Below are 26,353 nucleotides of genomic sequence, written 5' to 3'. Positions count from 1 at the left end.
CGAGATGGAACGTTATGTAGGCACATTTACCACCCTCTCGGTAACCAATGGGTTCCAGTCGTCCCTCGTTCACTTCGTCTCCAGGTTTTACAAGCCCTGCACGACGACCCGACAGCTGGCCACTTGGGTTTTCACAAGACTTACGAGCGCATCAAAACTCGGTGCTTTTGGCCTGGCCTCTCAACAAGTGTGGCGAAGTACGTCGGTTCCTGCGCGTCATGCCAACACCGAAAACGTACCACATCTCTTCCCGCAGGCCCTTTACAACCTCTGCCGTGCCCGTCCGCTCCCTTTGACTTCGTGGGCATCGACTTATACGGACCCCTCCCGCTTACGCCAGCCGGTCACCGCTGGATTGTTACTGCCGTGGACCACCTAACTCGCTACGCGGAGACGGCAGCTCTTCCCTCTGGTGCTACCTCGGAAGTAGCCGATTTTGTCCTGCGCGCCATTATTTTGCGCCACGGTGCCCCTCGTGTTCTCCTTAGTGACCGTGGCAAGACATTTCTTTCCCATGTTCTTGCTGAAGTCCTTCAGGCCTCTAACACCGTACATAAGACCACATCAGCATATCATCCGCAAACAAATGGTCTTACAGAGCGTTTTCACCGAACTTTGTCCGACATGATATCCATGTATGTTCAGCCAGATCACAAAAACTGGGACACTGTACTCCCTTTCGTCACGTTTGCATATAATACTGCCACACAACGCACGACGAATTACAGCCCGTTTTTTCCTCGTGTTTGGCCGTGAACCGACTTTTGTTCTGGACACCACATTTTTATCCACGCCCTCTGTTCCATCTTCGTCCCTTCCAGAAGAGTTCGCTGCTCGCGTCGCCCGCTGCCGTGAAATTGCCCGCGCCAACACTGCTACCATTCAGGACAAGAGGAAAGTCCGTTTTGACGCGAAACGTCGAGTTGTTTCGTTCCGTCCAGGCGACGAAGTCCTCCTGTGGACACCTGTTCGTACCCCTGGGCTCTGTGAAAAATTTCTTCATAGATATCTCGGTCCATACACCGTGCTGGAAAGGACATCTGCCGTGAACTATCGCGTCGCTCCAGCCAGCGCGGCTACTGATCGTCGTCGCCGCAGCACCGAGATCGCTCATGTCTCTCGCCTGAAACCATATATTCGGCGTTCCTACCCTTAACCTGCTGCCCGCTTTCGCGAAGGGGGAAAATAGTGTGAGCGCTGACTATATAGTTCATCATCTGTACAGAAACCATTGTAATCATCATCTTCGTTTTTCACGCGGGCTGCGCCGCTTTGGGACATTGAAATATAACCTTTCGATTATCGAACTGGTCGTCTCATAATATATATAAAATGCTTAACAATGGTGGTGACGTGGCTAAGGACTACGCATTATTCGCAGGATGTTGTGCCTATAGTTTAGGTGCTTACTGATAAAACAGTAGGTTGTCATTACAATGTGAACATGTATGAAATGGCATGAAGTGTTTAAAACCGATTCAGAGAATAATTTTACGAATCGCAGAAATTTCAGTTTGTTTATAGGAATTCATTGTACGATGAAGGCATGCAGACGTGAAAGAGAAAAGAGACAGACAAACCAAACGCTAGCGTTTGAGCTGTCCGCATCTCTTCTGTTTCCGTGTTGCATGGCTTACTTTCTTCTAGAATAAACATTTTTTGTTGTTTTACGCGAGCGGAAATTGTTCTGAGACTCATCTATATAAACTTCGAGTAGTATTTTATTTCCCCCAGAGGAATCGAGTGCAGCACTGTAAAGTTGCTACAAAAACTTGTTGCGGCTGTCATGCATCCACCACAGTGTTCCTGTTTGGGTAAACCCAGTGGAAGTGCCTTGTTGAGTAACAAGAGGTAGCGGCACCAACTTTCGTCGATTGTCAGATAAAAACCCTAATGGTGTTCGCTCTGATTTGAAGTTCTTTTGAAATTCTTGATCAATCTCTATAAAACTTGTTTAGTTTATGCGTATTTGTACGCTGATTTTAAAAATGCAAATATTTTTTTACTATGATATGTCGTGTTAATTAAGTATATCAAACATTTCATGTGCCATGTTAGGCCTGCACGAGTTACAAAGTAAGCATATCACAATAATATGAAATGGGAACTGTATGCAACATAACCAGAATGCATGTCCTAAACCCACTTAACAATAGTCATAGTATGCTGAACCAGTAAGTGTGAGTAGTGGACCAGTAAGTGTGTGTCTAGCTGGTGATTCGCTCACGAGAGTTCAATATTACGTAACTTTTAACTCAAATGGGTTTAAAACGCGAGTTCGTATGTGGGCTAATGGGTTCATGAACATTATGCCAGAACAGCGCAGTAAACTCCTTTAAAACTATTGCATACAGTTTTTATCCCCTAACTATAGCGATATGTCGATTTACTTTGTAACTCCAAGTTTGGAAAGGCTTGCTCATCAAGACACATGAAATTTTTGTGTCAAAACTGCGTTTTCTTCCAGATAATTGCATATTTGAAATCGCCACATAAGTAAACCTAAACTCAGCAAGTTTCATCATTATCGACCAAGAAGAAAAATAAACGCATTATTTGTTGCAGAGTGTCTCATTGAGTACCACGAAGTGGTCACACTGACTCTTGCCAGGGGAGTCATGTACACCACTGTCCTTAAGGACAACGGAGTCAAAGGAACGCTCCAGTGGGGGTCAGCGTTACCATGGCAAAGGGGTCACCCTGACTACCTATAGGTACTAGCGGGAAATAAAAGGTAGTCGCGTAGACTCTTGCGTTGGGAGTAATACATACTCTCTCTCTGTTTGCGAAGAAGGGAGTCGTTGGTCTGAAGAACGAAGGGAGTCGTTTGACACCCCAAAAGGTCATCATATGTGTAGCGAGGCGATTACCACCCAAAGGTAGTCAGTACAGATACCCTTTTTTTTAAGAGTGTGCTGTCAAAGCAAAAACAGTCAACAACGAAAAGAGCTTTGTCCTGTCAGTTGCTAATACGGCGAAGGAGAGTCAATAACTGCCCTTTCGAGCTTTTTGTAATCGGTAGTCCATCGATAATAAAACTGAGCCTTCGTTCTATTGGAATCTGTTCACAGTCCCGCCGAGTTCGCCGCAGTCCTTTGTCAAGGCCGAAGCGATGACACCTTCCGCCCGCGATGTCCAGAGTGTTTATCATCCTATTTTGTCTCTGCAAAAAGGTTCGCGCTGACGAAGGAAGAGAAGTAAAACGCTGATGCGAACGAGCACCTTTGGAAGCGATGACGCCGCAGCATGTGACGACTGCGACTCATGCTGTAACCTCATGTTTGTAATCTTCGTCCAAGGTCTGACATGTCCTTATTACCACGTGTATTGTGCACAACGCAGTCACCTGCGTACAATCTCCGTTCTGACAGCCTTCCAGTTCAAATACTTCCAGTTCAAGTTTAAGTACTTCCAGCGCACTCGGCACGGGCATCGAGATAATTTGCCCGAGGCTCGGCCATGTGTCAGACGCAGACGTCGATTCCTCATTTACGTTGGGACCAGGCGGCTCCGAAGCACACTTCAGCGCGGTTTATTGGACTGGGGCAGATCCATCCATTGCACAATCAGCCATAGCTTTGAGCAACCTAATACACCCATCAACACGGCGATTGCCCTCCCGGCGACGTCCACGATTTGCACTCTCAGACATATATCACTGTTGTTAACTATTGGCCGCGAGATAGACTTAGAGATGGCAGCACCATCGTGGCGTTAGTGTGGATACGTCGGCCGTGGGGCATGTCAAATGTATGGGGTTGCCGCTTCTATAAAGTCGTTTTGTACTCCGTAGCTGTGGAAAACGTGCAAATTTCCCAGAGAAGACAGTGTTTGGTTTCGTAATGCCGCACGTATTACACAGAGCCCGGGAGAAGCTTTCAGTTTTATCCCGGTGACGTGCAATATCGCTGAGAGTCGCTTGTCAGGTGTCGGCACGGTAATGCGCTTTCCGATGGCGCATAGTAAGCACTTCGATCACAGTGTGTTGAAGCGTTCACTGACGAAAGGTGCCGGAGCTCATTCATATGCGCTAACACGTTTCTTGCTCTACACTCTCAAAAAAAGGGTGTCTGTACTGACTACCTTTGGGTGGTAATCGCCTTGCTACACATATGATGACCTTTTGGGGTGTCAACGACTCCCTTCGTTCTTCAGACCAACGACTTCCTTCTTCACAAGCAGAGAGAGTATGTATAACTTCCAACGTAGGAGTCTACGCGACCTTTTATTTCCCGCTAGTACCTCCAGGTAGTCAGGGTGACCCCTTTGCCATGGTAACGCTGACCCCCACTGAAGCGTTCCTTTGACTCCGTTGTCCTTAAGGACAGTGGTGTACATGACTCCCCTGGCAAGAGTCAGTGTGACCACTTCGTGGCACTCAATGAGACACTCTGCAACAAATAATGCGTTTATTTTTCTTCTTGGTCGATATTGATGAAACTTGCTGAGTTTAGGTTTACTTATGTGGCGATTTCAAATATGCAATCATCTGGAAGAAAACGCAGTTTTAACACATAAAAATTTCATGTGTCTTGATGAGCAAGCCTTTCCAAACTTGGAGAGTTACAAAGTAAATCGACATATCGCTATAGTTAGGGGATAAAAACTGTATGCGATAATTTTAAAGGAGTTTACTGCGCTGTTCTGGCATAATGTTCATGAACCCACTAGCCCACATACGAACCCGCGTTTTAAACCCATTTGAGTTAAAAGTTACGTAATATTGAACTCTCGTGAGCGAATCACCAGCTAGACATACACTTGCTGGTCAATGTTCAGCATACTATAACTATTGTTAAGTGGGTTTAGAACATGCATTCTGGTTATGTTGCATACAGTTCCCATTTCATGTTATTGTGATATGCTTACTTTGTAACTCATTCAGGTTTGTAACTCGTGCAGGCCTAACATGGCACATGAAATGTTTGATATACTTAATTAACGCGACATATAATAGTAAAAAAAATATTTGCATTTTCAAAATCAGCATAGAAATACACATAAACTAAACAAGTTTTATAGAGATTGATCAAGGATGTCAAAAGAACACAAGTCAGGGCGAACACCATTAGGGTTTTTATCTGACAATCAACGAAAGTTGGTGCCGCTGCCTCTTGTTACTCAACAAGGCACTTCCACCGGGTTTACTCAAACAGGAACACTGTGGTGGATGCATGACAGCCGCAACAAGCTTTTGTAGCAACTTTACAGTGGTGCACTCGATTCCTCTGGGAAAAATAAAATACTACTCGAAGGTTATATAGATGAGTCTCAGAACAATTGCCGCTCGCGTAAAACAACAAAAAATGTTTATTCTAGAAGAAAGTAAGCCATGCAACACGGAAACAAGAGATGCGGACAGCTCAAACGCTAGCGTTTGGTTTGTCTGTGTCTCTTTCACGTCTGCATGCCTTCATCGTACAATGAATTCCTATAAACAAACTGAAATTTCTGTGATTCGTAAAATTATTCTCTGAATCGGTTTTAAACACTTCATGCCATTTCATACGTGTTCACATTGTAATGACAACCTACTGTTTTACTAATAAGCACCTAAACTATAGGCACCACATCCAGCGAATAATGCGCAGTCCTTAGCCACGTCTCCAACATTGTTAAGCATTGTGTGTGTGTGTGTGTGTGTGTGTGTGTGTGTGTGGTGTGTGTGTGTGTGTGTGTGTGTGTGTGTGTGTGTGTGTGCGCGTGTCATTCCACGCCAAGCGTCCCAGACGTGGCGCTCGCACATCGCAGATTTTGCTGATAAAATTTGTGCCTTTTTCCTGTGCCACATGGAGTATTGTGGCAAAACACTTTTGCTCGAAAAACGTTTTGACGGTCCTGGCACCCCTCGAATTTCGCTTCTATTTATTAAACTGTACCTAATAGAAAAATGTGTATAAAATGTATTTTTGTGTGCTGAGCTACGAAACCGCGCTTGGGCTATCGCAGGGGTTCTGTTTAGTTGTCCCATTCATTATTTCCGATTTTTGTTTTGTGTTTCACTACCAGCTACGTAACTTCAAAAACTACAATAATCTTCAAAGTTCGTGAATTTTTCTTGAGCTATCTGGAACTCACCCTAACCAATATCAATAATAGCCTGATTTCCAGGAAAGTGTATTTTAGTACAGAAATGTTTAGGGGTAAAATAGACTTCAAATCTTTCCGAAAAAAATGGTGATATTAGAGAAAATGTACGATTTGTCGCATGTTTGACCGTATTTTTCATACTAATGCGGTCCAAGTAAAAATCCTCGTCATGTGGCGTTTGATAGAAAACTTCATCGTTAAGTAATGAAGAAAGTCTAATGAAATCATTTTTTGTTTTAAGGAAGAAAATAATTTTTGAATTTGGCCCTCCCAACGCGCAGTGCATTTCATTTTGTTGCCACTTCGCCGCAAAGCACGTGGTCGCCCTTAGAGCTGACACTCGTCACAGGCAGCGGCCAGATGCGAGATGTATGTCAGTGGCTCGTGAGTGGTCGAAAGTCTTGTCACGCTGTCAGGGCGACGAGTAATGAATTTGCGTTACAATGTGAACTTGCTAGGCGGGCCCGATGGGAAGTATGGACGCCCGAGAGCAGCCTGTGGAGTCGTTGGCACAATGTGCTAGAGGGACGTCTGCACAACTAGCATACAAATACTGAAAGAAATAATGCACACTGTATACACTTGTTTCTCAGGGTATACGTGTTGTACAGACGGCCCTCTACAGAGGCCTACGGAAATTTCAACCACCTCGGGTACTTTGACGTGCACCTAATTCTAAGTACACGGGCCTCAAACATTTTCGCCTCCAACGAAAACTCAGCCGCCGCACCCGGGATTCGATCACGCAAGTTTACAGAAAAGAACAGACTTGACTGATGAGTGCTGACGCACCGCTTTGCTGCTTTCATTCAATGAAGTCATAGCGCTGCAAACACCGGGACCAAGAAAGAGGTCCCTTAGTAGAGGACCCAGCTTTTTGAACGAATGTGAATTACCAACAATCCATCATTTTGAAACATAAGAATGTTTTACGTAATCGACAAGCGACATAATTTTCAAGAAAAGTTACACAAATGTGAATAACTGCTGGCTATATAAGGCTCCGTGGTTTCGGAGTTTATTCTTCTTGAAATTCGGTGGGTATTTTTTGGAGTTTACTTATTTTTTTTGGTGGATATTCGGCGTTCATTGGAGTTTATTCCTCTAAATCTCCAATTCTCCGAAATTCGTTCTTTATCTTCCGTTATAAGTTCTTGCGACGTCTTATTATTATTTTATTTCCAATGAAAATGCGTTGCTTTGTTAATAATCCTGTTTCTTCCGTCCTTTCATTTTTTCTCACTTCTTATTAATTTACCCTGTTAAAAAGGCTGTCGATGTGCACTGCTCTAAACTCGCCAGTGTACTTTTGGGGGAGCAGGTTCTAGTAAACTTGCTTCTCAGCTTTTTATCCTAGCCTCCCTCATCTTCTTAATGAAAAAAGTCAGTTTCGCCTCAAGGGCGAAGTAATGAATGCGATTGCAAGAAATTGGAGTGTCACAGGATGAACAGCAAGCAGCTAGAAACTTGCTGCGTGCTGCTGAAGCACAACAGAGACGGGAAAAGAAAACACACAAGGCGATTGCGAACTGTCACAGTTGGACACTTGCAGTGCGTTGCGCAAACGCAATGAACACACGAAAAGAACACACAGGTATACACAGGACGAGTGCAAACTGCCACAGTTGTTACTTCAACTGGCTCCTACTTTGGCTCTTCTAACTAGCAGCTAGAAGAACCAAAGAAATGCGGCCGCTGCAGCGAGCAAAGTGGCCTTCGTGCGGTCTATAGCTTCAAAGAAACTTTGCGATGAAAGCACAAGACGTACAAAACTCCCCGTCAAGAAATAATGACGCGAGCATGGTCGACCACGCAGTGTATGCCATAGTACAAGTCGAAGACGCATATCTCAACACCGGCAAACACTAGAGTGTTTTAAAATTGGGCACTCAAGAAATTTGCGAGTCGCCAGGACGCATGTGCAGAACGGAAGCCACTCTTCGACTCTTGCGCTCGCGTTTTGCCAAGACCCTGCAACGCCTTCTTTCGGGCGGCGAAGCAAACCGGAGACCGTGCGACCTCGAGAGAAGAACATAAAGACGGCGTTCGGCAATGGCACGTGACGCCACGTCTGGCGTTCCCTGTGGGCGTGGATTCTGGTCACTAAAATAAAACTTCATTTGGGTCTAGTTGGTACGTATTTCTGAGGCTCAAATTACAGCGCAAACGCACATATTTGTGCTTCTGATTTCTTCTTTACTTCTGTGTCCTTGCACCAATCTGAATATGATTTGATGTCTTCACTTATCTAATACTATCTTCATTGTCACAGGTTTTGTTTGGGGCTGTTGTGTGCGCATGTGCGGTAAGGTTGCCTTGGGCTGATATATGCTTTAGCTTATGAAAGAATAAAGCAGTTGTTAGTCAGCGCTTGTGTCGTACGTTTCTTTTCTTCGTAGGTGCCTTGTGCATTTTCGCTGCAATTTTAGCCTCATGATCCTGGTCACGGTTTACGATATGTACTGTGATTCTGATTCAGCCATCTCGTTTCTTCCTTCTTGTGGCATAAGCCTACAAGAGCCAAAGCGTTCCCACTAGCTCGTGCCGCCACGGGGCGCTGTTTTTCTTCTCTGGCCGACTGGCCGCGAGTGGCGCTGCGCTACAACCCCAAAATGGACAACCACCGTGACTCGCCAGCGATACGACGCAAACGCAGCGCGGGCAACGACGCAGCATGGCCCGCGTCTCGCATAATCTTAATTTCGCCACGTGTGGCATCTCGTGCGTTTCATCAAACGCCACGTGCGTTTGTATTCTGCCGTCAGTATCTTTGAGAACGAATGCCGCATGGCGTAATTGTCTGAAACAGCGCGCTGCGGAGGGAGGAGCCGCTAGATCGAATCCCCGCTCAAACGCTTCGGAATCTTTTACTTCTGAATTATTTTTACTTGTGGCTTTTATTTATGTATACATACATATACATATACGGGACAGGACGGCGACACCTGAACGCCAGAGTAAGCGCTAGATGTCGCTTTTTCTGTGACGAAAACACGTAATTTGTAGTGGCAATGCTAGGTGCGCGCCGCATTCTACGCCTTAGTCCCAGACGCTCCGCGGCACCGGAAACATGCATACGGCGTCCGTTTTTCGAAAATTGACCTTTGTGATAAGATTATTCGGGAGCGATGCCTTTTGCGCTGTATCGCGGCAAACCAATGCACTTATTAATAATGCTTATACGCGTTATCAGCTCGTACGCATCCAGACATCGCGCCGCTATAGAATAGACGCAGAGAAGTGAAGGGAAAACTGACGTGGTTCATGTTTTCTCGGGAACCGAAAGAAATCCTGAGAGCAAAAAGATGCGTCACCAATTTCAACACTTTGTTACATTTCCATATACGACAATCACATGCTCCACATTGAGTAGCTGAAGAAGAAGTGTCATTAAATTGCGAGTTTCTCTCTTGTTCAAGCAGCTGTGTGGTTTCCACTCGCCTTGTTTAAAAAAAACTACTGCGGCTAATTTCAGGGAAGCACACCTGAATTCAAATATGTTTGACTGGTTTGTTAATTTGGCAGCGCAGTACCATATTTACTCGATTGTAACACGACGGCCGACCTTTCGTTGCGTCCAGTAATAAAAATAGGGAATTTCCTTATTTGATTGTAACGCGAGGGTCGACTTTAGGTAGGAAAATCTGAAAAAAAAAATCTGGCGCTACATTCGAGTAAATACGACATTCATTTTAAAATGAACCCTGCAAATCCGACACTCGATAGATGCCCGCGGGCTTGCAGCACAGCTCCAGTAGCACTACGCTCGTGTAATATGTTGCCTTATTTTGCTGCCATTTATGCGCAGTGAAGATAACATTTCAACGAAGTGAGACTGAAAGACGTAATCGCTGCACATGCTAGCTAATGCTATTGGTCAATGTCGTTTTCAAAAGAAAATAAAAAAGGAGTGCTTCAAGCGAACGCTTTGTCTTCGAGAAAGCCGCCATGGGTTCCAGCCGACGAGAAAAGGGGCATAGTGGATTGAAGCATCCAAGACCTTTCGCAACGGGCGATCTGCCGGCTCCTCGGAAGGTCGATAACTGCGGTAAACCATGCCATCCAATCCTACAGAAAGACGGGGCGAATCGCAGACAATGAGCGTAGTGGAAGGCGCAGGTGCACAGAAGATGGGGGCGACAGACTAATTGTTGCCTCTGTAGTAGCGGACCCTCATATATCCGCGAAAGGCATAAGAGACGCTCTGCAGTTGGATGTCTTCATTTCCGCCACCCGAAGAAGTTTGGTGGAAGCAGGGCTTAAAAACTGCGCTGCAGCCCAGAAGCCCCACATCACGGAGAGGCAGAGGACACAGCGACTGCAGTTTCAGCTGTCTGTGCAAATGTGGAGTTCAGGGGACTAGAATGAAGTCGTGTTCAGCCAATAAAACGAGATTCTCAAGCCGCTGGGACCGAAAACGACGCGTTTGGCGCACATTGAACTCCAGGTAAAAGGTTTCAAGGTTTCGCAGTTTGTTTCCTTTTCCTATACATTCGTAATATCATTATGGTTCTTGCTTTAGAACGTGCATCAGGGTTAAGGTGGACCGTTAGGGAACCCCTTGCTATCAAAATTATTCCCGGTGCCCCCACTCGGACATGTTTCGTAACTGCATCGTTGTGATTGCACGGAAAGCTCCGAAATTTGTTAAGGCGAAAGCCTTAAGCGCCTTATCAGACGCTGGCTTCGATAAGCGCAGCGTGCGGCACGGAAGCCCATGTAACTTTAGCGAGTTTATAAAAAATGCATAAAAGTCAAGGTTCCAGCCGGAATCAAACCCACGTAGCAGTTAAGTGTCCTACCCTGGCGCACTTGCTTTCCTTGAGGCGGCTTTGGAAAAATATATAGAGGAGTTATGTCGGGCAAGAAGTTGCGTAATACTGCATAATAGATGTGTCGATTGTCACAAACGTAGAATCGCATCAGATGTCACATCATATCTAAACTGCAATAAAGTTGTTTGATTTCCTTGTGCATTTCTTTCATGGTCAGGAACTCGCCGCTATTCACGCAGAAGGTCTTTGCCAGCGGACGATGCGCCGTGAGTGTCTGGGCCGCCATGAGCCGAGAAGGACTTAGGCCACTAGTCCTCATCGATGGGAAGTGGACGACGTCAAAATACGTTCGTATTATAGAGCAGAAATTGGTTTCCTATATACATTCTGGATGCACCTTTTAAGGATGGGCGTTGCATCTTCCAGCAAGATAGGAGTCCAATTTATACTGCTCGCATTGTCAAATCTCTCCTTGACGACCTTGACAATACGCACACTGGAGTGGCCACCATAAGGAACGGACCTTAAGCCCATTGAAAACGTTTGGGGTTTCATCAAACGCCAACTGGCGGCGCGGAACTCTGGAAGTACCACAAAAGGCACAATATGGATAGCAGTGAGGGAGGAGTGGGAAGCACTTCGTGCACGCCCAGACATCGTGGCCGCACTGCACAAATCAATACCACGTCGTGTGGCGCAAATAATTGCCGCCGACGGTCGTCTCACCAAATACCGACACCGGTGACCCGTCTTGAACCTCAGACTTGAGTTTTCATCTTATTTAGCAAGAAAAATAAATTGCTTTCATGGCTGCTTCTCTTTCCTTGCTCTTCTCTTCAAGGGATCTATATTCGGCTGTTTAACGCACATAGACGTCAGACTCTGGAGTTTCCAAGATGTGTGGCGCCACCTGTCGGAGAAGTATTGAGTAGTGCATAGACCGACTCTCTCGCACAGTTTGCTATCGGACCAGGTGTAACTAGCGAGTGCGAAACAACGATTGAGCTTAATGTCGCGTGTGTTTGCGCATTTAGCACTCAGAACGAGAGCTGTGAATTGCTCTCCGCTAGTCGGACGCGCCACCGAGCCGTCGTGAACTGCTTGCTGGATCACTCGCCTGAATGACGGCGAAAACAGCAGCAGACGAGAGCCCCCCGCACGCTACGAAGAAACTCCGCAAAAGACGCACTGTTGCGTTGTGAATTGCCAAGGACGTAAAAGACTGAATAACAACGTTCAGTTTTACCGATTTCCATAGTTGTCGTACGAAAAAGAAAGGCGAGAGCGCTGGAGACGGGCCGTTGCGAGCGTGTTGGGTAAGCGAAGTACCCGCGTTCTCCACAGCCGGTGGCATGAATGTGTGGCTCTGCTGTTGTTTTGCGTAGCCCTGATGCAAAACCGTGGTAACCTTGACTATGAAGCTCAGCAGAGGCTCTGACCGCGGTGCTTGTCGTGTAACACGAAGTGAGCAGCTAGAGGCAGACTGAAGACGCGTGATACGCACACCGCGACGAGTTGGTCGTCACAACACAGCATCGCGGACGTACGTACGTTTTGAAGGCTCAGAGTTCCGGTTCTAACTAGCTAACACCACGCGCGTCATACAAGTAAATCGCAGAATGTTGGTCGTGACCCCCTTCAGGTTTGTTTCGCCCGTGTCCTCTGCGGTTGCCGTAGCTATCTCGGAGGCCACGGTTTTGCCTTTGGTTGTACCCCGCGAAAGTGGACACGCACGTATCCCCATTTGCAGTACATACAAACGGAAGACGACCATCAAGAGACCATTTGAGGATGCGTAATAGAACACTCCAATGCACAGGAAGCGAGAGATTAATTAAGGGAGAATGCAAGTGAAAAGGCGAAAATCGCCGGAGCCATTCGCCCCTGATGAACCGAGTTTTGCACCACTGATCGTAAGATGCATAGCTAAGTAAATTGATCGTGTATGTAGGTACTTTATCGCTGTGGCATACGTATATACCCGATTTTAACGCATTTAGGCTCTAGGGAACGGATGTCGGAGGGCTTGCCTCGAACTCGGTGTCGTGTGATGCTCGCTTGTACTTGCGAGTTGCAGCATGCGGGAATAACTAAAACTTATTTTGCATTATACTCGCAGTTCGCTTTGATCAGCTTCCTTTGTTTCTGAAGCGTGGATTGGCGGAAGAAGCTTTCCAGGTCCTTGATTTTCAGGAAACCGCGCCTCGACACCAACGAAAGAGGAGGGTTATATTGCGGCCTATGCACATTCGCTTGCGGGCGGCTCTCTTTGCACTACCCAGTTAGTGCCAGGGCTACGATGAGGGCGCTGGTGGCGGTGTTTTTCGCAGCGCCGCCTGGGCAGAGTCTGACGTCTATAGCCGCTACAGTATTCTAGTGGTTAAGGTCCTCGATTGCTCACCCGAAGGTCGCGGGATCGAATTCCGGCCGCGGCGGCCGCATCTAGGCGGAAGTTAAATGCTAAAAGCCCGTGTACGTAGATTTAGCTGCACGTTAAAAAACACTAGATGGTCAAATTTCCAGTACCCTGCACTACGCCGTCCCTCCTAGTCATATTGTGGTTTCGGTACGTAAAACCATAATAATTCAAAAATATATGATTAACGCATATGAGTTATAGCACCCAGTTCGGTCTACTACCACAAGTTGGAGAAAGGTGTTAGGAAAGGCACGAAGGCCGTCCACCGGTTAGTCGCACAAAGCTACAAAGAAATAAATGTGATTTGCCTGAAAGAAAAGTTTTCTTTTTCACGAATATCTCGTCCTCGTCGAGGACGGAGATTTCACCAAACAATCAAAATTTTTTTTTGGATATATTCACGCGGAATTCCTTGCAGATTTTTGCTACAAACCCGTGCATGCCATGTTTCTTCTTCCAAGGCGCATATGAACAGGCGCAGGACACCTCCACAGAACACCGCAAGAAATTCCGGCGTGCATGTGTTCCACGAAGCAAAGCTGTTGAGTAACCTTATCACGAAGGTTAATTTTGGAAAAACTGACACCGTATGCATGTTTTCGGCGCGCGCAGCGTCTGGGACTAAGGCGTAGAGTGTGGCGCGCACCGAGCACTGGCAGTACAAATTACGTGTTTTCGTCACGATATCATCGCTCGGTGTTTCCGCGGCCACTGCAGGAGTGAAACATTCCGCTTCTTCTGGCGTTCCGGTGCGCGCACTGTTGAACAGAGCGAACGAGCAGGCTGGCAGGTGAAAAAGGGCGCGCGTGCGCATTACGTGCTCTCAAGCTTCGCAGGCAAACGTCAGAAGGCGCCGCGGTGCTTTTTGACACGCGCTCCCGTGGTCCATAAAAGTTTGACCGCTACTGTGCACTGACGGAGACTCGCGCGCAACTTCCGCTTTATAGTGTATAGCCTAGATGCCTACTCCCGAGGAGGAACCCGCGTATCTCGAAAACGTGTCGGTCGACGGTGAATACGAGCGGCGACGGGCCCGTGCTTCAAAATTATGATGATGTGCCAAGCTTTGCGGCACTGAGTGTAAACTGCCCGCAATTTTTTTCGATTGGGCAGAAACCACGAAGAACATCGTGTCAATTTGCATGCTGTGCTTACTCGCATCAGTGAATGTGGAATGAAACTGAATAACAAGTGCATTTCTTCTGCCATTGAATTGCAATTATGGGGTCACAATGTAAGTTCCAGAGGTTTAACGCCTGGAGAATCGAAAGTGAAGGCCATTGTCAGTGCACGGCGACCTTCTGATGCAATGACATTGGAGTCTTTTCTTGGTCTTGTCGGTTACTGTGCAAAGTTTGTGTCACACTATGCAGATTTGACTGAACCGCTGCGCCAATTAAGTCGCCAAAGGCAGCCGAAGGAGAGCAGAGCTTCATCCAAATTAAATCAGTACTGTCTTCCACACCAACTGTTAGCATCTTCCATGAAAAATTGCCCATAGTCGTAACATACGATACGTCCGATATTGGACTTGTAGCAGAGTTTTAACAACAACAGCTGATCATCATCGCATTGCATCCAGCACTTTGTCCCCTGCCGAGCGCAGGTACTCCGCCACTGAGCGTGAAGCTCTTGCTTGCCTGTTTGCTTGTGAAAGAGGCATGTTTACCTATGCGGCCGGCGCTTCACTATGCGCACGGATGATCAGGCACTAGTTGCCCCGCTTTCTTCAGGATACTAGGGCGTTCGCCCAATCCGGATTTCTCGTTGGTGCTCTAAGCTCATGTACCATAACATCAGTGTGCAATATAGTAAGAGTGCTAACAATGTTGCTGCAGATGCTTTGTCACGACTGGCTCTTAGATACCAGTTAATGGAGACAGTGATGAGCAAATAATTTCACTCGTTAGTTCTTGTATTACAAACACTGAACTTCAGGCACTGAACTTTCTTCTGAATTTCTTCCATATCTTGCAGTCAAACAAGAACTGTTTTGCATGGAGGACTTGCTCTTCCACGATGAGAGACTATAGTTACCCAAGTATCTTTTCGTTACAAACTCATTCAGCTTGCTCATGATTGTTATCCCGGAATAGTTCGCGCTAAGCAGAGTCTTCGGGAGAGGTACTGGTGGCCCGCCTTAGACAAGTAGGAGAGAATGCTGTGTACAATTGCCACATCTGTCAAGCGGCCGATAAGTCTGTCAAGCCTGCATTTACTTCTGTACAACCGACACCGTGGCCTTATCGGTCTTGGGAGATGTTGGGCCCTCTGGACAATTTTCCTTAGAATGCACATTTCATCATTTCAGTCATTGATTACTATTCGAAATGGTCTAAGATTTGTTTCACACAAACGGTAAGTTCTGAAGTCATGATTCAATTGCTTTCTACACTCTTCAGCAGGGAAGTATTTCCCGATGCGCTTTTCATGGACAACGATCTCCCGTTTGTCACAAAAGTTCAAGGACTTCTTGTTGCAAAGGCGCATTCAGCATTTGAGTTCTTCCATGTTTTTTTCCTCAAATGAATGGTGAAATCGAGCGCGTCAATCGAGCTCTTACGGAACATATTCAGATTACCCACTTGGAACGTTGTCCACTAAAAGAAGTCCTAACCTAGTACTTAGCTACATACAGATTTTCACCGCAGGATGCCACAGGAGTGTCTCCTGCTCTTTACGGTAGACAGCCGAGACTTCCTCTTGACTTAATACGTTTGCATAGGGACAAGACACGACGTCACCTACGACTCAGCACACGTATAGCAGGGGTCTCTCACGCCAATAAACTGTGAAGACTAATGTGGACAATCGTCGAGGCGCTAGGCCGTCAGAGGTTCAAGTCGTGCACACAATCAAGGTTCGCATGCCAGGGGAGCGGCCCAAGTATAGAGGTCCATATGCAGTACTACAAAAAGTCAGTTACCCCTCCTTTCGGGAACATCTGCAACACTTCTCTAATAGTCATCTACCATGCGGATTCGTCTCAAGCGCAAGAGACTCCTTCCCATGAATTCAACTCAACGTTTTTCACTTGCACTCCCGAATACTACTACATGTGGCCACCATGTAATCATCATCATCATCAGCCTGTTTACGTTCACTTCAGGGCAAAGGCCTCTCCCATGTTCCGCCAATCAACCCTGTCCTGTGCTTTCTGCTGCCGCGTTATACCTACAAACTTCTTAATCTCATGTACCCACCTAATTTTCTGTCTCCCCCTGACGCGTTTGCCATCTCTTGGAATCCAGTCAGTTACCCTTAATGACCACCAGTTATCCTGCCGACGTGCTACGTGCCAGCCCATATCCATTTCTCCTTCTTGATTTCAACCGTGTAATCAAACATCGTTTAAAGGGGCGGGGGGGGGGGGAGGTTTACTCCGCTGGGGCACCTAGTTGTTCTAAATCTAGTGCATCGGTGCTAAGTAAGCTTTCGCTGCAGGTGGAGTAAGCTAAGTAAGCTTTCGTTGCAGGTGAACCCGTGGAGAGGGACACGGAGCCCGGAAGTCATTCCGCAGCAGTGTCTGCAAGTCTAGGTGGTGAAGCAGTTCAGTCACCAGTCCGTACAGAACAGAGTGCTTCGCTGGAGATGCGCCGCTGCAAACTAAAGCATAGCAAACCAGTTCGATTTGCAGACTGCCCAACGTTGTTGAGTTTTTTTTGAGCAAGTGCAGTATCATATGATATCTTTGTATGCATCGAATGTGCACTGTCGTAAGATACGTGTTTGTATGCACTGAATGCTGCTCTATGTTGTGAATTTTCTGATACAGTGTGTACGTGCTGCATTAAAAAAAACCTGGCTGATGCCTTAGCTTGCATAAGTAGGGTTGTTCAGGTTTCTATATGTCTCCGTCTTTCGGAGGAGGGGATGATGTTGTGTTGTGCATTTTTTGTTCTAGTTTCTGTTTCATGAGGACGATGCCACGGGGCGCCTCACTTGGCACCGATGTTGTGTGACTGTGCCGCTAGGGGCACTTGGAGACGCATTGAAAATAATATCGATTACGTCAGTTGGTGACGAGCTCTCGAACTGAATGCACGCTTTCTTCGGCGCAGTGGCGCCAGGACCTTGTGGACGCTGGCGTTCCCGTCGGAGGCGTCGGCGTGACCGCTGCCTCGTTGCGACACCCGCAGCTGACACAACAGCTGTGCTGCTGGCTGTTAATACGAATGTAAAGCACATTATCTCTGTGGCATCCTGCGTGATTCGATATTTTGTGACTGTTCATCTTGAGTGAACATGGTACATATACGCGGTGCGTTGTTTTTTCACAATTAAATTCTTGAGAGTACGCGCTGTGTACGTCTTCTTCTGTCGTCGTCTTGTTTATAGCGCTGTCCCTTGAAATATGTGCAACCAACAAGTCCAACTATCCGCACGGCTAAAAGCAAGCTGATGGGTCTTTTAAAGGGGAACTAAAGAATTTTGGTGTGAGGTCTTTTTCTGGCTGCAATATGTCACTGCAGGCCTATTAGTCATAACACGGCACTGTCCACATCGCTTGCTGTCGCCCGTGACACTAGCAAAACTGCTAGTTTGAATGTACCTAAGTCACCCGTTAAATAGTTATTCTCAGTGTGTCGGAACGAAACGAAAAACGAAAAAAAAAACAATATTTTTGACTGGAACGAAAAGGTAACCGAAACTTTATCGATTATTTCGTTCCGGAGTGAAACGGAAACTTTTTCAACCGTTTTTCGGTTCACGAGAACACTTCGCAATCCCGAACAACTGAGCTCATGCAATGTGAGGATATCTCAGGGTACAGTATTAGCGCGTTCCTCAGGCAGTAATTACAAAGCAAAGATATGTTGAAATTGTGCGAAAAACGAAAACAGTGGCAACCAGAGATGTTTATATTAACGCAAGTGGACATTTGCGCGCCTGTGACGAAGGCCAAAGTGGAGAGGGCATTGTCGGCGCTGAAGTTAGTTAGAGCGATAGCTCTTATGACATCACAACAGCTGATTTTCGCGCCATAGTTTTCAGCCGCCGCCCGTGTCCGTGACCGCTATCGCGTGAAATAAGAAAAAAATAAATGAGAAACAAATTTGTAGGATAAGAGGAAATAAATGGGAAACAAATTTCTAGGATCGGATGGGATATTACCCCCGCCCTCTGCATGGCAGTCGGGTCTTCCACCACGGTGCCACGCTGGTGCTTGTAACTCCTTCGAAAAAATACTTTATACAGGCGTCATGTCGGGCTAGTAATCGTGTTAACATACGTAATGTAGCGTGGTAGAAGAGTAAAATAACAGCCACTCATCACACAATCCTAACAGCGCAAAGAGTGTGTAGTTTATTGCTTCCCACCAGTGTTGCGGAGTTGCCACTTCAGAATTGGAATGACTCCTGAATCATTAAACATTTTCGCGATCCCGGAATGGAATGGGGACAACGCTTGGAGGAGTTGAATGGAAATGGATTTACGTCTTTTTCTGAAAATAGAGCACGTTTTCGTCTACATGCTGTTTTTCAAACTTGAAGCGTGAGTAAGTCAGAGCCTCGAATTTAACAATAAAGCGGAATTTTAAATGGCTTCGCTAATTACAAGCACGGTACATTTATAAGCAACGCGCCTACTACAAAACGAGGCCTAAGTTAGAGTACAAACAATTGCATTATCCGAGCAGATACTGAAGGGAGGAACAAATTACCCCTGCGCGTTGGTTCCCATTGATACCCCCACACGAAAGTAAGAATACTCTATGCACAGCCTGCACTCTAAAAACTGAAACTCCTGCAGTGAGAGTTATAGAGCTGTGTTACTCCCACAGATCTCATTATACTCTCTCTCAGGGAGGCGCTTTACTCTCTTTTGGCCAGGAGGAGTGAAAAGGCCTTTCACTCCTCCTGGCGAAAGAGAGTAAAGTGCCTGTTTCACTCCCGCATCTCACGAGAGAGTAAAAGGTTATTTTACTCTCTTGCCATATAAAAGCTTGTTTCAGAGCTTGTTTTAGTCTTGCAACTCTCCAAATATAACGAGCTGTAAAGAAAAGTTCGTGCAGTCTAATATCTTTGGCAGTAGCTGAATCGATGAAGTGACGGCGATAGATTCCTCGTCAACTTCTCGCGACGAAAACCGCTGACATGCACAAAGAATCTGCGATCATAAATGTACGCGATTATACTCACACGTACGCACACTTTGAGTCAGATCCTAGTTATTAGCTGACTAGAGGCGGCACGCCGCGGCGTACGCAATAAAATGCTGTGGACAGAAAGCACGAGAAAGAAAAAGAAAAAAAAGGGGGGGGGACTCTTAGTTTCGCCTTTAAAACGCGACAGCGATATTCGTACACCCACACACACACACACACACACACACACACACACACACACACACACACACACACACACACACACACACACACACACACACACACACACACACTATCGCCTTCTCAATCGCTAGCTTGCCTGCGCTTCTCGATGGAGACGTATACACACACAGTGCCGCAAGGAAAGCCAAAGTGCAAACGCCCTCTCTCTCTTTGCATCTACCTCGACTTTTCGCACACGAACAACCAACGCTGCTTTTTCGCTCAGAACCAATGACGCCGACGCCGCCGACACCGGAATTTCTGCGAGACGAGCACTTTGACGCTATCGCGTCCACAAAAAAAAAAGATATATATAAACGCGACTTCCTTCAAGCAGCCGCTAAACGGGAGGGCTGTTACATGAACCGCCGAGAGAAACACGATAACGCAACCTTACGACGCAGGCACGCAGGCGCGAGCGAGGAAAGACAAAATAAAGAAAACGGACACACACACACACACAAGCGCGCGCGCCCACCAGGAGAGGAGAAGCGTGCTTGCTCAAGTCGAAGTCTCGCCGTCGCCCGGCGCTGCCTTCGCCATTTTCTCCCGTTGCCCGGTCATCGAAGTTTCCGAATTGCTCGGCTGTGTCGGTTGTGCGTGCCCGTGTCCTGTGTGTGCGCGACTCTGATCTCAACGCTGGACGTGAACGGCATTTAGCGACGGCAGTGCAACATCGCGTACTGTGAGCGTGTTCGTGTTGGTTTCATGATGGTCTGAAGACTCAAGCGTGCTTGCACCTTCGTGTGTATACGTGTTCGGCCAGCACCTGGTTAGGCACAGTCGGAAATGCGAACGGTAAGTGGTGCTTCTGTATTCTCAGTTTCGCGTCACTCACGTGTGTAGTGCTGCACAGTGTGTCGCGTGGAAAGTACAATAAAAAGAAGAATGGAAAAGCATTACGCGCACATACGTGTGATGCCTGATGCGCGTTTAAAAAGCTTTTGTGAAGGCACACGCTTCGCACGGCCAGTCTATCGAAGAGCGGGTACGCCTCAATGAAGACAATTTGTGCTATACAATTTTTTTGCTTGCCATAAAGCGTGAATGCGTCAGCGTGCTTTCAGAAAATATAAACAAGCGAGAGGCCGCGGTTATCACTCCGTCATGTGTGCATTAAGGCTAACTTTTGTTTTCAGTTGATTCAGTTATTGTAGTTGTCAGCCTCGGTTGTACGATGGTTGCGGTGCTCGGCTGCCGACCCGAAAGTCGCGGCTTCGATCTCGGCCGCGGCGGTAGCATTTCGGTGGAGGCGAAACGCTAAACGCCTGTGTACACTGCGATGTCAGTGCACGTTAAAGAAAACAGATGGGCGAAACTTCCGGAGCCCTTCGTTGCGCCCTTCACTTTTTTAGAAAAACGCCTATTTTCATAATTCATTTTCGGTAAAACACCCCCCTCCATCAGAATTTCGCTCCCCCCCCCTTCCCCTGTGGCTACGGGCCTGGCGTACGCTATTCCAAATTTCCCTAATATTAGTAAGTGGGAATACTTTTAGATAACAATTTTGCATTGCGCACTTTGTTCATCTCTAAGACAAGAAAAGAAACAGCATACCATATATAGGGTAATAACGTCATTAGGTTGAACTAGAACGAATAAATTATGCTGCAGAGATATGATTATGGCCATATTATGTGAAAGTTGTTTGCTAAGTGACAGCGTTTATGGTGAAGAACGTGCATTTTACGATATTGTCACTTAATTCGTGACAATTTTGTGACATAATTAGTGACATCTTGAACTTTCCTGAATTTCATGTGGATATTCTCATCGAGTTGAAGATGTGCGAGCTGTGCCAGGCTTATTCAGTCACATCAGTGCAAGTCAGCTCAATGCAATACTGATGGCAGAGGGACAATAATTAAAAAAATGTGACTGTCATAAGACTATTATGAAGCTTTGAAGCAAGGCTAAGCAGCTATTAAATGTTATCACAGTTAAAAAAAACTAATGTTCAGCAAGAACAGAACACCTTTCGTCATTTCTTATGGTTTACTTCTTTAAGTCATATGTAAGCTTCCTACCTTCATGCTTCTTGATGAATGTGAATATTGTGTTTAGTGCAGCACCAGAAGCAGTAGACAATGGCACGCAGGTCACCAGATGACTCTATCGCAAATTCTCAAAGGATGTGCTGTTGTGCACATACTCCTTGCTGTATCATGCTTTGTTTTGAGCTCTTTCATTAGCCTGATACACGGCAAACAACTTAATTTATCAGAAACTCAAATGCTGTGTTTTTGACGAAATGGTAGGTGTGGAGTGAACTTGAAACCACAAGTATTTGCTTTCTAGTCTCGCACAGGCAGTGAAATTTGTGGTTGGCTGTAGGTTGGCTGTAGGTTATGAATATTTGTGCAGTTGGCAACACTACACTACTGAACTTGATGTGTATATTTGTAAATGCTGCAACACTTAAAATGAAGGAAGGAAAGAAAGAAACAGATGGGAAGACAGGCAGGTTAGCCACTTCTCAAACTGGCTGGCCATGCTGTGCAAAGGAAGAGGGTACGAGGAATGAAGGATAATACAAAAGAAACTTTACAGAAAAAGAACAAAGCAGGAAAGAAGAGTATGATGCCTCGTAAAGTCTGTCTCTAAGCTCACTTTTGCGTAAGAAGCACAGCAGCACTTTCAATGCTAACATCAAACGGGAGCAGCAATGAAAAAGCTCTGGAATCTGTTTTCCCTGAGATTAAAAAAAACGCTTTAGCTACACTGCCAGTTTTGTATTATGTACTGAATTAGTTCTTGGTGTTCGAGTGCATTAGGATAATAAATTTAGAGTTAAAAGATTGTTACATGCATGGACGTCTAACTGAATTTATGCCGGTTATCTGAATTAGGTATTGGTGTGCTTTAGAGCTGTTTAGTGCAGCATGAAATAGTGAGTCACTGCAAAAAATCTGTACATTTTTTTTTCTTTGCAGATGGTGCTCAAGATGGCACATGCAACGCTATGCAGCTGTGGACACCAGCAGCTTGATAAGAACTCTTGAAGCTCATCTGGATACTTCACATAACCTGGGTTGGTAGCAGTAATCTCGTTAGGAGAGAGTGATCAAATAGAATCCATTTCTGAATTGTGCAATGCATACCTGTGTTTAATGAAGCAAGTCATTGATACATTGGAAACATTGAGAGTATCACAATTTTGAGTCCAATGTCATGGTAGCTCTTATCTCAGTCATCCGATACAGTATGCAGAATCTGCACCTGCACTCTGTCACGCCTATAACACTATACTGAATTTACAGTGGAGTGCCTCGATAATAGACACCTGTAGCATGATATTGACTGTATTGTGAGGGATTCATAGTGTTCCTGGCGAAATGGTCAGTACTTATATAACGGCAGTGCTAAGAAGACAAGGACAAGAAAGTGCACATCAAGAGCGCTTACTCACAACTGAAAGCTTTATTGCCTAAACTTGAACCTCGCCTATTACCCGCCAACTAGTTCACATTCCCGTTTTGCTTCAAACGGTCAGTATTGTGATGCATTACCTAAACAATGAATAATAATAATAATAATATCTGGGGTTTAACGTCCCAAAACCAAGATATGACTATGAGAGACGCCGTAGTGGAGGGCTCCGGAAATTTTGACCGCCTGGGGTTCTTTAACGTGCACCTAAATCTAAGTACACGGGCCTCAAACATTTTCGCCTCCATCGAAAATGCAGCCGCGGCGGCCGGGATTCGATTAACAATGAAGTGGCATGTACATCGATATACATTGAAGCTCACTAGCGCATTGCTATTATGGTGTTTAACTTTATTTTTGTGTTCGGTAGTTGTAAAACCGTTCACAAATTTGCGACACAAATATTAGTCCTGTTGTGAGCCACAACAGGACTAACATAGGATGGGCTGCATGCGCCTTGTGATTTAAGTTATCACTGTTAGGAAAATTTTTACATTCATTACCACTTGATAGTTATATTAATTGCTTGTCTAGTTTGTGTTGGCTAGGGGAGATTTAAGGTAACAGCAAGCAGTAAGCAGCATATAAAATTTTCAGTATGCACGCATTTCATAGTTTGCAGAAGCAGGATGGTGCAGTGCTTATAGGCAGGTGCTATGTGCACAGCTGGTTTAGTCCGAAGTGCTGTGAGAAAGACAACATCTAGATTATGCTTTGGCATAAACAGAGCTTTATATTTAAATGTAAATTAAAAAATCGAGGCTGTCCACTGTGGCATGCCTCATAAGTACTATATATCTATATTTTGTCCCGTCTAGCCTAGGATTTTAAATAATTTATTTGGGAGAACTTGCACTAAGTTTTGAGGATAAATGAATTATATTTGTAATAGGCGTTGCCTCCACAAAACAACAAGCAACACTGCACACTAGCTATTGTACCTTGTTCTTTTGCTAGGTGTATAAAAACATGGCAGCAAAACATGGACAAGCAATTGAGCCTCGTCTTTCTGTATTATAATGCTGCGTCTTTCTAGATATTACAAGAATGAAAGTGTGCTGCACACTCATTGCATATCTCACAAGAAAATACTTGGCAGCTTCTTAATTTTGTATTTTTCTGTTTTTTGGGAAAGTCTGCAGTAAGAGAAGACAAGTGGGTATTTTGTATGGATGCAGAAAGCTTAATGGAATTCTTTGCTTGATATCTTTTTCTGGAAGACTGAACACTTTTGGCAAAGCAGCAACAGTTCTGGCCCACCTGTTTGTCTACAAGACGGTCTCTTCTGTGAACACTCCTGTGCCTTACAGTATACTATACTGATGATCTTGTACATCTCTCAGTATTTAGGATTGTCAACACTTGGACTGCTGCACTGTGTTATGCACGGTGCTGAGTCCAAACTTTCCAATAACAGTGTGCATTTGAAAATTTTACATGGCTTGAAAAGATGCTGAATGTAAACTCATCTAATTTACTAAGCATGGTTCTTGACTGCTTTACAGCCGTTATTTATTCCCTGTTCAATTTTTATTCAACCTCATGGCATGTCCAGTCCTTGGCTCTAATGTGCCAAGCCACCACCAGTATTGATGGGCAATTTTTAATTCAAAGCATGTTATTGCCTAACTCCGCGGTAACTTTCCTGTCACGGTATTCGCGGATTCATTTTCAATGTGGCACTTCTGCATGAGCCATAAGTTGAGCTGTTGAAGGTGACGAGGAACCAATTTTCCGGTCGCATTTCATGGCACTAGCTTGCATGTAAATATTGCAACCATTGGTCTACTATTTATGCATAATAATACGGGTGAATAGGGTTGCGAAATAATGCCATGTTCCCAAGCTTAACTTTATAAATCTACATTATTTCTTAAAATTAGGTGAATAAAGGCGACTGTGTTTACAAACCTTGGCAGATGGATCTATGGTCGACACCACAGGTCTTTATACAAAACATTGAACTGCACAATCATGCGTAACATGTTTTCATGCCTGAGGGCAAACTAATGCAGTATATAAGAAAAATGGTACACCACCATGCCTAAGTGTTGCAAGCCTTTATTACTTATCGAGTTGCCTTCATGTGTAAGCAGACACCAAGTTCTCTGTGCATCAGGGGCATAGGCAGAAATTTTTTTCGGGGGGGGGGGGGGGGGCGGGGGGGTCGTCTCCTTGATTTGAAGTGGGAGCCGGGCAGGCAGATGTGTTCAGTTGTCATTTTGGGCTCTGTATGCCATAGCAAAAAAAAATTTCGAGGGGGGGGCGAGGGAGGCCCGGTGTGCCCCCCTGGCTACGCCACTGCTGTGCATGCCATCTCTTTGGATTGTACTTGCATACTGGCATTTCGAAGTGCATGTGTCTTGCTTTGTGATGAATCTTCGAACTATACTTTCATAATATTTTACTGCTGTGAATTAGTGCTCAGGTTGCATTGTGTATGTTGTTTCATCTGTTCAATAATGAGCATAGGTTCTGTGGTAGATGAAAATGTATAATTTACATTGACATTGTGAATGTTGTTTTGATTCTAATAAAGTGCTACAACCAGCATTTATTGTATCATTTGAAGTTTTAAGAATTTGTAATGCATTCAAACAAAAAAGTCCTTGTACATGTAAAAGAAATTGTTCAGGCTCTGATATATAGGTCGTGGTTCTCAGCCATGGATGTTTTGGAGACCCCTTGTGGACTGGTGGAAGTGATGAGGGACCCCTTGCAGTGAGAAGTAAGGAGGGGGGGTGAGGGCTTATAAATGAGCACAACATGCAGCATGAAATAGGTGCCTTGCGTTTCTCCGTGGCAAAGAATGGTCAAACTAAAGTGCCACGCCAATTCAATCTCAACAGCTTGTCACTGAGTTGTGCGATCTGCCGCCACATTTCAGCTGTTTCTCGCTACGCTTTCTCTTCAAATATGCAAGCCTGGAAAAGCACATGTGGTAGAAAATTGCAGTAAAAGCTTTACAGCCATCTCATGGAAAGCATAAGTCAGCTCCGCCGCAATGCATAACCGTTATGCGGTGAAGCAAAACAAAAAATAGTGGGGGCCGCTGTCATTGGACATATTGTTTCTTCAAAAAAGGCGTATTTTCTTTTTTGTTCGAAGATGCGTTTCGCGGACCCCCAGAAATGGCTTCGCTGACCCCCCCCCCCCTTCTTGAGAACCACTGCATGCCACAGATAATGCTTGCGTTACCAGATGGGTTTAACGGATGATTCTTGCAAAATATCGTGCAAATAAGCGACAGGCAGTAAACGGAAACATATCAACTGTGATCGAACATTGATGGGTTGATCATTTATCAAT

The 26,353-nt window shown here is 45.5% G+C and overlaps 1 protein-coding gene across 1 annotated transcript in view; it reads right to left on the bottom strand.

Annotated features, from left to right (window-relative positions):
* Positions 1–4,229: 4,229 nt before the first annotated feature.
* LOC119390743 (uncharacterized) overlaps positions 4,230–26,353 on the bottom strand; it is a 490,304-nt gene continuing 468,180 nt past the window's right edge. Inside the window, exon 12 of the mRNA XM_049414914.1 lies at positions 4,230–4,489. Coding sequence (XP_049270871.1) covers positions 4,457–4,489 — 33 coding nt within the window. The 3' untranslated portion in view covers positions 4,230–4,456. The remainder of the gene's footprint in view (positions 4,490–26,353) is intronic.

The sequence above is a fragment of the Rhipicephalus sanguineus genome, chromosome 4, assembly GCF_013339695.2.
Source record: "Rhipicephalus sanguineus isolate Rsan-2018 chromosome 4, BIME_Rsan_1.4, whole genome shotgun sequence".
Lineage (NCBI taxonomy): Eukaryota > Metazoa > Arthropoda > Arachnida > Ixodida > Ixodidae > Rhipicephalus > Rhipicephalus sanguineus.
This window is presented reverse-complemented; position numbering and strand designations above follow the sequence as displayed.